This window comes from Choloepus didactylus, chromosome 23 (genome assembly GCF_015220235.1).
Source record: "Choloepus didactylus isolate mChoDid1 chromosome 23, mChoDid1.pri, whole genome shotgun sequence".
Taxonomy (NCBI): domain Eukaryota; kingdom Metazoa; phylum Chordata; class Mammalia; order Pilosa; family Megalonychidae; genus Choloepus; species Choloepus didactylus.
The window spans coordinates 15,862,351-15,876,052 of record NC_051329.1 but is presented as its reverse complement, the minus strand read 5'-3'; the positions used below and the strand labels follow the sequence as shown (position 1 = coordinate 15,876,052).

At 39.0% G+C, this 13,702-nt stretch overlaps 1 protein-coding gene across 2 annotated transcripts in view; it reads left to right on the top strand.

The window, feature by feature from the left end:
• SPRING1 (SREBF pathway regulator in golgi 1) overlaps positions 1-6,380 on the top strand; it is a 35,752-nt gene extending 29,372 nt beyond the window's left edge. Inside the window, exons 3-5 of one of the 2 annotated variants that reach the window (XM_037816938.1) lie at positions 2,361-2,512; positions 2,880-2,993; positions 5,835-6,380. In XM_037816938.1, the coding sequence (XP_037672866.1) occupies positions 2,361-2,512; positions 2,880-2,993; positions 5,835-5,918 (350 nt within the window). In that variant the 3' untranslated portion in view covers positions 5,919-6,380. Of the gene's footprint in view, positions 1-2,360; positions 2,513-2,879; positions 2,994-3,243; positions 4,541-5,834 lie in introns of those variants that run through there. The other variant, XM_037816937.1, reaches the window with a different exon arrangement.
• The last annotated feature ends 7,322 nt before the right edge of the window (positions 6,381-13,702 follow it).

Sequence of the window (13,702 nt, the reverse complement as noted above, 5' to 3'; positions counted from 1 at the left end):
ATTTGTCATTTAGTTTTTACTCCCATTTTTCTACTGATTTTTTTTCAATTTTTTAACTTTATCAAAAAATTAAAAACAAACAGGCAAACAACAACCAAAAAAAACCCACAACATTTCAAACAAAGCAATGGATTAAGGAAAACAAATAACCTAAAATAACTACTTTGCTTCCAATATGTTCCTACCATACCCCAAGAAAATTAATAAACCATGTCCAAACAGAGGAGTAAGAAAAACAAATAATCTAAAATAACTACATTGCTTCCAACATGTTCCTACCATACCCCAAGAAAATTAACAACCCCTAAGAAAACAAAGGAATAAGAGAAAAAAAAAACCTAAAATAACTCTATTGCTTCCAACATGATCTTACTATATCCAAGAAAGTTTACAAACCATAATCATTCCTGAGCATTTCCATAACATTGAGATTACCCTCCATAGTTTATCTGTTCTTATTAGATTATCATTCCCCCTCCACTAATTGGTATCTCTAGGTCCCCTACATTCTACAGTATAAAACATTGTACATTTTTCACAGAATTCACATTAGTGGTAACATACAATATTTCTCTTTTTGTGCCTGGCTTATTTTGCTAATCATTATGTCTTTTTTTTTTTTTTTTTTTTTTTTTTTTAATCTTCATTTTATTGAGATATATTCATCTACCACGCAGTCATACAAAACAAATCGTACTTTCGATTGTTCACAGTACCATTACATAGTTGTACATTCATCACCCAAATCAATCCCTGACACCTTCATTAGCACACACACAAGAATAACAAGAATAATAATTAGAGTGAAAAAGAGCAATTGAAGTAAAAAAGAACACTGGGTACCTTTGTCTGTTTGTTTCCTTCCCCTATTTTTCTACTCATCCATCCATAAACTAGACAAAGTGGAGTGTGGTCCTTATGGCTTTCTCAATCCCCTTGTCACCCCTCATAAGCTACATTTTTATACAACTGTCTTCGAGATTCATGGGTTCTGGGTTGTAGTTTGATAGTTACAGGTATCCACCACCAGCTACCCCAATTCTTTAGAACCTAAAAAGGGTTGTCTAAAGTGTGTGTAAGAGTGCCCACCAGAGTGACCTCTCGGCTCCTTTTGGATTCTCTCTGCCACTGAAGCTTATTTCATTTCCTTTCACATCCCCCTTTTGGTCAAGATGTTCTCCGTCCCACGATGCCAGGTCTACATTCCTCCCCGGGAGTCATATTCCACGTTGCCAGGGAGATTCACTCCCCTGGGTGTCTGATCCCACGTAGGGGGGAGGGCAGTGATTTCACCTTTCAGGTTGGCTTAGCTAGAGAGACAGTCTTCCCTTAGTCTTTATGCTAGTGTGGTGCCTCCTGCTTTTGCACAGACTTTGTTTTCTAGAGTCGTTTCTGAAAACAACTCTATGCTTCGCCTTAGTCTCCGAGGATTAAGAAGCTGGAGCATTTGGAATGGAATGATGTTGGGAACAGCTGCTCCGCACCTCTGGGCCTGTGTTTGCACCTGTGGGTTTCCCAGGGGTTAAGTAGTGTCCCTCGTGGACTTACTCTTACATTTTTCTGTCCCAGTCCCAGAAGGTTGTAGAGAAATGTCTGCTTAGCAGCTCTGAGGTGCTCTTGTAAAGAGATTCTTTCCCTCAAGTTGAGTGTGAATTGACTGGGTTGGAGGTTGTGTGTTTATAGATTTTGGGATTTATGAGGAGGGGAGGAAATGAGGGGGTTTCTCTTCATTGTGTGTTAGAGAACTCTGTGTTCCCTAATGCTGAGGGGTCGTTGAATCTTTGGCATACATACTTACAAACAACTACATCGATTGATAAAGGTCAGGTATGACTATTGAAAAAAAAAAAAAGATTCTCAAACTACTGAATAAAGGACAAGAATTCAGAAGATGTTTGTAAAGACTATATTTTTATTTTTTTAATAAAAACTAGAAGAACCTCACTTTTGTGAATGCATGTCTTAGGTTTTTCCTGTTTTAAGATTTTTGTTTGAAAAAGAGTGACATTTTTCTTCAGGCATAAATGGAAGATTGGCTTGCATGAGTTCGAATAAGAAAATGCAGGCTTGACTTGACATGGTGAGTAAATCAAAAGATGTGAAGCAGACTAAAATGTAGTTGTAGGCAGTGATGGTATGGAAGTAGGAGTCCATATTTCTTGCCAATTGCATGCAAGAAACAAGCCCGGATCACATTATTTCTGCTCTTTGGTTTTTTGGTGCTTAGGATACCCCCAACTCTGGATTCTGTCTCTGTACTCTTTGTGTGCAACACTTTCATTGCTTCTTCACTGCCGTTCCTGGTAAAGCAGTGGGGGCGCTGCTGGTTTTATATGCTAAGGTTCATCTCTCACTTTCAGGATATGTTTGTGAAAGGAAGGATTTGCTGGTGAATGGCTGCTGTCATGTCAACATGCCCAGCACGAAGCAATACTGCTGCGATGGCTGCTTGTCCAATGGCTGCTGCAGCGCCTATGAGTACTGCGTCTCCTGCTGTCTGCAGCCCAATAAGGTGTGTAGACTCCTCGCTCCTGGTTCCGCATCCCGTTTTTCCTTTCTGCCTTTATTTTGCGATGATCATTAGACTCTTCCTGTGAGATCCTTTTGAAAATAGAACATAGAAAGGAACTCTGTAGATGTCAGAAATTGCTGCTGTGAAGTAGTCTTTGTCTACAAGTAAGGAGGTGGTTCCCAGTTACTTGAATGGCTCTTTTGCAGAATGAACCATTGTATTGCTAATCAGATAGCTAATGGTTAAGAGCCCAGCTTGCTCGCTCTCCCTGTGTCAGTATTGCCTTAGTTTAGGAGCGCTATCCAAGGTTACCTTGTTGCTGGCTTAGTCTGGAATTCATTACAGGTACAAATTTTTGTTTCCGTAGCAACTTCTCCTGGAACGCTTCCTCAGCCGGGCAGCCATGGCATTCCAGAACCTCTTCATGGCAGTGGAAGATCACTTTGAATTGTGTTTGGCTAAATGCAGGACCTCATCCCAGGTCAGGAGCTGTGATATCTAGTTGGGGTGGTGCGAGTCAGAGGCCAGAAGAAAACTATAAAACCTACACTGGAGTTCTTTTTGTGGGATGATAGTGGAGGATATTCAAATGAAGCCATGCAAAGCTTCATTTGGTTTTGTTTGATAGAATGTTGGAGTGAGATTTATACAAGTTTGGGGGATAAACAGTTACATTAAATCAAGGTCTAATCATCTCACATCTCTCCTCTATGGCATGTCTACACTTTCAGTGGAAGATTACAATTATTTTTAAGTCTGGGTGGTGTCCCAATAGTCCAATTCCTGAGAGAGGTTCTCTCCTCCCTGTCTTTGACTGAAATTTGACTAAGACTTTCCTGCAACCACTTGTTTAGAGTAAGTAGTAATTTTTTCTGCGACAGAGTTATGATTTATTTTGGGATTTCAAGGATTTGGGCAGGTGGGTGTTTAAAAATACCCAAGTAAATCTGTAGGTTGTCAAGCTCTCAATGCTTATTTGCATGCTGTCATTAAATGCTTTGCTCTTTGGGCATTACATGTTGCACCTGCTGCTGAAAGCATCTGAAAGTCTCTTGCCTTTCTATCGCTCTTTATCCTCAGCTCTCAGCTTTGTGGTTGGGCATTTGTCTAGCTCTTTTTGTGAAATCACCAGATGTGTTTGTTATACAAGCATACTTCTTCTGGCTTCTATTTGTAGTGTGTCCAAGATTGTACTGACTTCATCTGAGATAACTGCCTCATTTGTCATTCTCCAGAACTGTGGTACCCTTTGCCAGATTTCTGTATTCCACCTTTTGATTTTACTTCTCTTTTATGTCTGTGGTTTGCTCTGAAAGCATTCAGCATCATTGGGTAAATGTTTCAGGGATTATAATGAGCTTTTGAAAACATTAAGAAATTCCTGATGGTCTTGTTTTGCTTAAAGAGCTTTCCACTTGAATGGGCTTTAAAGGAAATGTGGAAGAAACCTGAACACATGACTCATTTTGATTCACATTGTTTCTAATTCTGAGAAATACTAGAAAAGGTGAAGTATTTTTTTCCTCAACTGATAAAGCCCAGGAGTTATTTCCAATCTTTAGTGAAACTGCTATACTTTCTTTGTCTTTTTATTGTAAATGAGATTGCACTATTGCCATTCAATTTGTTTTTACAACAGTATCCCAAGAAAGATAAGATTTGGGGGTATGTCTATTAAATTGGATTAATACTTGAAATTTAGTTGCTCAGCATTGATCTTGGTCTAATTAATGAATTGTAGACTAACCAAAAACTCAAGTTGCTTGTATGAAAACAGATTGCTGAAAAATTAGCCGTTGGGGATGATTGCATTAAATCACATTTCCAATTTGCTTAGCCAAATGAGGCTTGCCTCGTATTGTGGGATTTGGCTTGTGTGTGCCAAACTTTTAGGTACGTAAACTTTATGAAAGTGATTTGAAGTGCCTCTCCTTACTCTTTCTGCAGAGTTCATTACCAGGAACTGATTTTTTTGATGCACAGGTTCAGATGCAAAATATCTGCTGGGACATAGGGGACTGGTGGTTTGATGGGTTGAGCCCTCTACCATAAGTTTTACCCTTGGGAAGACGGTTGCTGCAAAGGAGAGGCTAGGCCTCCCTGTATTTGTGCCTAAGAGTCTCCTCCTGAATGCCTCTTTGTTGCTCAGATGTGGCCCTCTCTCTCTGGCTAAGCCAACTTGAAAGGTGAAATCACTGCCCTCCCCCCTACGTGGGATCAGACACCCAGGGAAGTGAATCTCCCTGGCAACGTGGAATATGACTCCCAGGGAGGAATGTAGACCTGGCACCGTGGGACGGAGAACATCTTCTTGACCAAAAGGGGGATGTGAAAGGAAATGAAATAAGCTTCAGTGGCAGAGAGATTCCAAAAGGAGCCGAGAGGTCACTCTGGTGGGCACTCTTATGCACACTTTAGACAACCCTTTTTAGGTTCTAAAGAATTGGGGTAGCTGGTGGTGGATACCTGAAACTATCAAACTACAACCCAGAACCCATGAATCTCGAAGACAGTTGTATAAAAATGTAGCTTATGAGGGGTGACAATGGGATTGGGAAAGCCATAAGGACCAAACACCACTTTGTCTAGTTTATGGATGGATGTGTAGAAAAGTAGGGGAAGGAAACAAACAGACAAAGGTACCCAGTGTTCTTTTTTACTTCAATTGCTCTTTTTCACTCTAATTATTATTCTTGTTATTTTTGTGTGTGTGCTAATGAAGGTGTCAGGGATTGATTTAGGTGATGAATGTACAACTATGTAATGGTACTGTAAACAATCGAAAGTACAATTTGTTTTGTATGACTGCGTGGTATGTGAATATATCTCAATAAAATGATGATTTAAAAAAAAAAAAAAATATCTGCTGGAACTTAATCTAGGGTAAAATTTTTTAGAAAAATTAGTTGTCTTAAGATGCCCAGGTCACAGCAAGGTGTTTAAAAACTCACTCTTTTTTTTTTTTTTTACCAAGTATTTTTTTTTTTATTAAATTCAGTTTTATTGAAATACATTCACACACCATACAATCATCCATGATATACAATCCACTTAAAAACTCACTCTTGTACATAAAAAGAAGCATTCATGCAGTGATGTTATTTCCATTGTAATGCTTTTTGTTGGCAGTCTGTGTTGAGCGTCCTCTCTTCCAGAATGTACCTTGGAGACTTTTACTGACATTTGGAGATGGACGCAGCCAGGCTTCTCCAGGGAGTGTATGACAGCAATCCTGCTTTGACTTTCACTGTTCTGAGAGGAAGGCGGTGTGAAACTCTGCTTTGTCTCATGGTGCTCTTATCTTCTTCCCTTTTGCCAACAGAGCGTCCAGCATGAGAATACCTATAGGGATCCTATAGCAAAGTATTGCTACGGCGAGAGCCCTCCCGAGCTCTTCCCTGCGTGATGGGCATGGAAGACTTAAAGCATGGGTGAAAAGGGGCCCTGCTGAAGAACTGCCAGCCTGAGGCCAGACTTCAGCATTCAAATCTAGTGCATTGGTCAGAGGACAAAGGCATTGTGGAAACTACTTCTTGTGTTGTTCTCTTTGGCTTCACTCATTGCCTGGACCTTACCAGATGGAACTGTTCTTTAAAGCAACATGGAAACTCCAGCCATTGTCATTCACAAAAAACAGAACCTGCAGGCTGAGCCCTGGGGTGGTGTTGACATTCTTGGATGACTCTACCAGTGTTCCTGTGAGGGAGCTGTGACTTGTGTTCCCCACTTGTCGGGGGTCAACTTTTACTTATGGTTCTGATTTTGCCATAAAATTATTTATTGGATATCTTTGGAGTAGTGGGAAAGTGATAATGTTTTGTGTAGGAAAATGCCTTGCCTTTCTAGTTGAATATATTCAAGGAAATTATTTTTATTGTTGTCAATGTTGTTTTCTTGTATCCTTGAGTTTCATGAGTTAAAATATCCTTTTGCCCAGATAAAATATTTTGTGTCTTAGAATGTGGATTTTCTCTCTAGGGGGTTATTTTTGTTTTTATTTTAACAGCGTCTTCAGGAGTAGGCCTTGAACACCAAGGAATTAACCATATCCTGATACATGAAATTACCTGATAAGTTAGACACTGTTCCATTCTAACTCGATGCAAAATTTCTAGCAGTTGGCAGCACGTGCCTGCAGGTTCTTTTCTAGTGGTATTTGAATATGCTTATGTACCCATGTGAGGGAACGGTTTAACCAAAAATTCTGACTTACTGTCCTGGAGGACTCTGTTCTTGTTTCCTTTGAAATTGCTGTGTTCTACTCAGCCACGGTATGAGGGGAACCTCAGGAAAATCATGAGCGGCCTTGTGGTCCTGTCAGAGAAACCCAGTGTTAAGTCAGTTCTTAAATGGAGATACATTAGCAGCTTTTGGTATGTCTTCATTTATTGCTTTCAGCTTCTGCAGATCTAACAGGTGCAAATGCTCGGTTTTCCTGTGATTTGCAATTTAAATAGTTTCATAGTTTATGTTTAAAAAGAAGAAGAAAAGAAAACCCAACTTTGATGGTAAAATTCATGTGTCAACTTGGCTAGGACATAGTGTCCAGTTGTTTGGTAAGAAAGCACTAGTCTGATTGTTACTATGAGAGTATTTTTCATGGATTTAAATTATCGGTACGTCTATTGCATCTATGGCTGACTACATCTACAAGCAACTGAGGAGATGGCCTTCAGCAGTGAGAGAAGTCACATCTAATCAGTTGAAGGCCTTAAAAGAAGTATGATTTCAGCGGTCAAAAGGAAGAATTTCATCTCTGCTCAGCTAGCCAGCTTCTCCTGGGGAATTCATCAGGTACCTTCATCCAAGTTCCCATGGTGCAGCCTGCCTTAAGGAATTCATACTTGCCTAGTCCCATAGTCATGGGGACCATCAGCTTTCTTAGGGAGTAAATTATCAGGCAGTGGCTTTTTTTTTTTTTTTTTTTTTAATTTACTCACACTCTCCCCCTTCCTCTTCTCCCCTTCCCCTGGTTACCTCTAATTTGCTTTCTAGCACTGTGAATTTGTGAATTTGCTATTTCTACTCATCTCAGATTTATAAGTGATATTATATAATTTTTGTCTTTATGTGTCTTTCTTATTTCATGAGCATAATGTTTTCAGAGTTATTCCATGTTGTAGCATGTCTCATAACTTTAGTTTTTCTTATGGCCAGATAACATTCAGCTGTGTGTATGTACCACATTTTGTTAATCCGTTCATTTGTTGATAGATGCTTGGGTTGTTTCCAGCTTTGTGCTATTGTGAATATTGCTGCTATAAATGTTGGCTACAAGTATCTGTGACCGTGTTTTCACTCTCTTTGGGCATATACCTAGAAGTGAGGTTGCTAGGTTGAGTGGTAATTGTATATTTAACTTTTTGAAGAATTGCTATTTCACTTTCCATAGTGGCTGCACCATTTTACATTCACATCAGCAGTGCACAGAGTTCCAATTTCTCCACATCCTCACCAACCCTTGTTTTCCATTTGAAAAACAGTAGTCATCCTTGTGGATGTGAAGTAGTATATCATTGTGGTTTTAATTTGCATTTCCCTATTGGCTACTGATGTTGAGCATCTTTTCATGTGTTTCTTGGCCATTTGTTTAGCTTTTCTGGAAAAATATCTATTAAAGTCTTTTGCCCATTTTTAAATTGAGTTGTCTTTTTGTTGTTGCATTGTAACAGTTCTTTATGCATTCTGGATATTAAACCCTTATCTGGTAAGTAGTTTGAAACTATTTTTTCCCATTCTGTGGGTTGTCTTTTCATTTCCTTGATAATTTCCTTTGGTGCAGAAAAGTTTTTAATTTTGATGAAATCAAGTTTATCTGTTTATTTTGTTTCTTATGCTTTTGGTGTAAAATTTGAGAATGCATTGCTGAAACCCAGAGCATGGAGATTTGCCCCTATGTTATTTCCTCCCCCACACACTGTTATCTTCTAAAAGGTTTATAGTTTTAACTCATATTTAGGTCTGTGATCCATTTTGGGTTTGGCTTTTATATGTGGTATGAGGCAATGGACTAATTTCATTCTTCTGCAGGTGAATATCCTGTTTTCCCAACACCATTTGTTGAAGAGACTATTCTTTCTCCATGTATGTACTTAGCATCCTTGTCAAAAATCAGTTGACCATAGATGTGTGGGTCTATTTCTGGACTTTGGATTCTGTTCCATTGATCTATTTGCCTGTCCTTGTGATCTATTTTAATTACCAACACTTTGTATACAACTTGAGATTAGGAAGTGTGAGTCCTCCGATGTTTTTCTTTTTCAGGATTGTTTTCGTTGTTTGGGGCCCCTTTCAGTTCCAAAGAAATTTTAGGATCAGTTTTTCCATTTCTGCAAAAAGGCTCCTGGAGTTTTAGTAGAGATTGCATTGAAATTGTATATTGCTTTGGGTAATATTGACATATTAACAATGTTAACTCTTCCAATCTGTGAACATGGGATTTTTGCCATTTATTTAGGTCATCTTTAACTTTTTTGAAGTTTTCATCAGTATACAAGTCTTCTGTATCCTTAGTTAAATTTATTCCTAGGTATTTTATTCTTTTAGATTCTATTATAAATGGAATTGCTTTCTTAATTTTTTCTTCGGATTGTTCATTGTTTTTTTGTGTATTGATCTTGTACCCTTCTGTTTTGCTGAATTCATTTATTAGCTCTAATAATTTTCTTGTGCGTTACTTTGGATTTTCTATATATAAGATCATGTTATATGCAAATAGACATAGTTTTTACTTCTTCCTTTCCAGTTTGGATACCTTTTATTTCTTTTTTTTGCTGAATTGCTCTGGCAAGAAGTTCTAGTACAAAACAGAATTGCATTGGTGAAAATGAGCATCTTTATCTTATTACAGATCTAAGGGAGAAAGTTTTAAGTCTTTTGCCATTGAATATGATGTTAGCTGTAGGTTTTTCATAAATGTCCTTTATCATGTTCAGAAAGTGTTCTTCTGTCTAAGCTTTTCTGAGTGTTTTTATCAGGGTGCTGGGTTTTGTGGAAAGCCTTTTCTGCATCTGTTGAGATAATCGTGTGGTTTTTTTTTCCTTCAAGGAGTGACTTTTTAATGTTTGATCCTAAGGAATTTATTCAGTTTAGATCAGACTTTTCAGATTCTGTATATTCAGTGTTGTTAAATTTTGTATGTTAAGGAATAGTAGTAGTATGTCTGGATGTCTTACCATCTTATTCTTTTTGATAACTCTCCCTTGTCGTTGGTATTGGCCTCCTCTTTGAGCTTGTTTTAACTCTTGAGCAATAGACAAGGCTTAATGTGAGCAGATTATTTTGTAGGTTTACCTGTGTTGATTTACTTCTCCTTTCCAACTTTGTATTTGAAGAACTCATTTTACATCTTAAATACTTCCACAAAGAGTAACTACAGCCTATGAGAGGGAATTATGGTTGCTTATATTCCCACATGTAATGAGGAAACGGTGAGAGATGAAGGGACTGCTTAGAGTTCCCACTGAGGTTTAACCACAGAACGAAAACAGGAACCTCACCCTCAACTCCTGGTCTCAGGTTCTTTCGACTGCATCTTGCCGGTTCCAGTGTTGACTCATCTGTAAATGTACCCCCTGAGAGCATACGTATTCCAGTTGTCCAGGCCCAAAGAGGGGGCAGGTGGCATAAAAATCCAAATTAGTTCAATAACCCAAAGGTCATTCTCATTTGGCTGTGGGTTATGACAGTTAGGGTTATGTTCACTGTTTTGGAAATTCACAGCACTTTGGACGACATAATGAAGATAGGACACTGAAGGACCCAGAATGTTGTCTTGCCTCCCTGACCTCCCAACCCAGCATCCCTCCCTGCTCACTCTCCACTCTATGGCTTCTTTCTGGTTTCCTAAAGTTACAGTGCCTAGAATTAGGGACCTTGTCAGTTTTGTGTGACCAGAGCCTAGCAAAGTGTGTGTGATACATTTTGGGAGTTTAGGGAAAGTCACATAAGGGAAGAAAACACCTTTGTTTAGAGAAAATCCGTTAAATAATTGAGTGAATTGGGCCAAAGATAATTTGGTAATTCCAAGCATTTTCCCTCATTCCAAATCTTACTTGCTATGCTTGTTGCTGGAGCTGTAAAGATAAGATATGGTCCTAATAGGGAAAGGAACAATAGTGGCATGTGAAATGGGCTATGATACAGCCAAGTACCAAGGAGGACATGATTAACATCATGGGACCTAGAACTCTAGGTGGCCACTTAGCTGGGGTGACACTGGAGCTGATTCTGAAAGATGAACTTGGCTGCTCCTGGAAAAGCAGAGGTTAGGATTTTAGAGCAGTGATTACAGCTGTCAGCATGTTCCCCAAAGCTGACTCAGCCTCCAGGGAGTGCCTCAGTTGATGTCGGCTCCCAGAGAGCTGTGGGGAAGGGTTGCACGATTTTTGAGATTCCAAGCAAAGCTTTTCCTATCATAGGGATTTGTTGATAGATTGTCAGTGTGTGGAGATGTTGCTTACTTGGCATACTGTTCATAGGCAGCATAGAATTCTGCCTTGTCTGCCACTTTTACTGATGGCATGGCCTTGAGCAGGCTTCTTATCTCTCTTGAGTCTCAGGCCCTTCATCTGTAAAATGAGCATAACAACATCTGCCTCTCATAGGACTGTTGGTAGGAGTAAATGTGAGAGTGGGCCCAGTGCTGGCCAGAAGTTGGTGTCTGCAGCCCAGTGAGGGAGCCTGGTAGGTGATAGATAGGCACAGGTGGGCCAGGTGGGCCCTGGGGTTGGGAATGTGGCCATTACAGAGCTTTTGTTTTTATTTTTATTATTACTATTTTGAAACAAATCATGCTAAGGATAAAATGTTGCAGATAATTCAGGAATGTGTAAACAAGAAAGTAATAATAACCAAAAAATTCCACAACATAAACATAAGCACCAGACTTTTCACTTTGCCCACATGACTCTTTTTAGGCAAAAATTAGGGCTTTTTTTTCCTTTTGGAAACAATCCTATAATGGACAACCTTCTCTGTTACATATAGGCCTGTTTAATAATTTTTATTGGTACACAGTATTCAGTTGTGTACTAATATACAATAATATAATTAATCTCCCACTGAGGACATAGTTTTTGTTGTTGTTACTACAAATGATGCATTAATTATTCCTTTTACATATTTGTCTATTTATTTGATAACAGTTATTGCCAATCTATGCTGTTAGGATACTACTGTGATTATTATTGCTCTCACCTAAAGTGAATGGGGTATCTATTTTGCCAAACCCTTGATAAGCCTGCATTATCATTTTAACTTTTTGCAAATGGATCTCAATGTTGTAATTTGTATTTATTTAATTTCTAGTGAGGTGAACCCCTTTCCTTATTTTGATTAACCATTTGTCATTCATATGTTGTGAATTGCCTCTTCATCACTTTGGCAAATTTTTCTTTGTCTTTTTCTTACTGATTACTACAGAGTGCTTTTAAATAAAGGAAACTTTAATCCCCATTCTCTTTTCTTTTTCAGTCCTGTGTTACTCAGAAGCAAGTAGCTCATATATTCACAATCCGTTTGATCTAGGGCTATGGTTTTCAACCAGGGGCAGATTTGTACCCTCAGTAGATACTTGGCAGTGTGGGAGACATTTTTGTTACAACTGGTGGTAGAGGCTACTGGCATCTAGTGGGTAGAGGTCAGGGATGCTGCTCTCAACATCCTGCAGTGCACAGGAGGGGGCCCCCATGACACTGAATTATCTGACCCAGAATGTCAGTACTCCTGTGGTGGAAAAACCCTGCTCTGGGGTCATATTTCTCCCTTAGGTTGAAGAGAGGAGCTACCATAGCTGATTGCTGACTTTATTATTTTCCTGCTCTTGCTTTCTGCTGTGCTGATGTGCTGCTGATTAAATTACTGTGAAATTCCCACAGGACAGTTACTTCCTTGCAGGTCTCTACCAGCCGAGTACTGCCTCAAGGTGTGGCGTTATTACTCTGCCGCCGTGCTCTTACTGCAATAACACAGTCTGCTAAGTGCAGAAGCCCCTGTCTTCAGAATCAACTGCAGGTTTACAAACATCACTCTTCCCTTCCACGACAGACTCCTCTCACCAGTACCTCTACAGCAGTTCTTTGAAAGGAGTTGCTTTTTTTGGGCTAAGGGGATGGAAAAGAGGTGTGGACATGCCATTACTGATTTCATTCAAAAACTCATCATTCTACCAAGAAAAGGTATTACATAAGTAAATAGTAACAATAAAAATAACTAAAATATTGTAGGATTATGGGAGTTTTCTTTCTTAATTTAAAGTATTTTCACTAACTCAGGTACCATGTTGGTGTATTGTCTTCCTGGCTCTCCCTGTGTGTAGTTTCTTGCATGGTTAGTTACCAGGCATGGGTGCAGTTTTGTGTAGAATATCCCTGTTTCCACTCAGTTGTGTGACTGCGACATGCCATGTCCAGTCATCTTTCATGTAAGGAAATAGAGCAAGTAGCGTGGGGCTAGGTGCAGCCTAGCGTTGGAGTCAGCAGAACCTCAGCAGACATCTTGGTGTGTACAGCTTGATTAAATGCATCTAGTAGTAGAATTGATCTGTTGGACTTCTTATAAAATGGAAGTACATTCTTGAATATTGTCAGAAAGAAACAGTTTGCCAGTTACAACCATGGGCAGAGCAGCCAATTTTTCAAACATTTTCACAGAAGTCCAGTTTTTACTGTTTCCCAGGACTGTATATTCTACAGGTCCAGTGGGACCAAAATGTACCCCCATGAGAAATGCATTGTTTATAAGTGTTTTCACAGTTTTTGATAGGGTAAATTGTTCCTTTAGTCTTTGAAATTTTTTATGTAGTGTAGGGTAGGCAAGTTTTGGTCAGCTTGCATTTAAATTACCACAAAATCAGAAATGGTGAAGTCTAAATGGGAAATCACTGTTATCAGTCAAATTCAAGATTGCAAACTATGTTGGCAACACCTCACCATTATTTAGGAGGTGTGTGTGTGTTTGTGGTTTCCATCTTGTAAGGATTGGAGTGTTGTATTGGGTAATGTCAAGACAGAAAGAAATGTTGAATAAAATACTTCCTTGTGCTTGGGCCCTGAATAAATATGTTGTCAGTTGATGCTAATTTGAATGGTAAATATAATGACATTATATATATGTTTCTTGTGTATGTTCCCATACAACCGCGCTATGGAGTATATGAGTAGCCCCCTAATATTATTGACGAGACCTTGA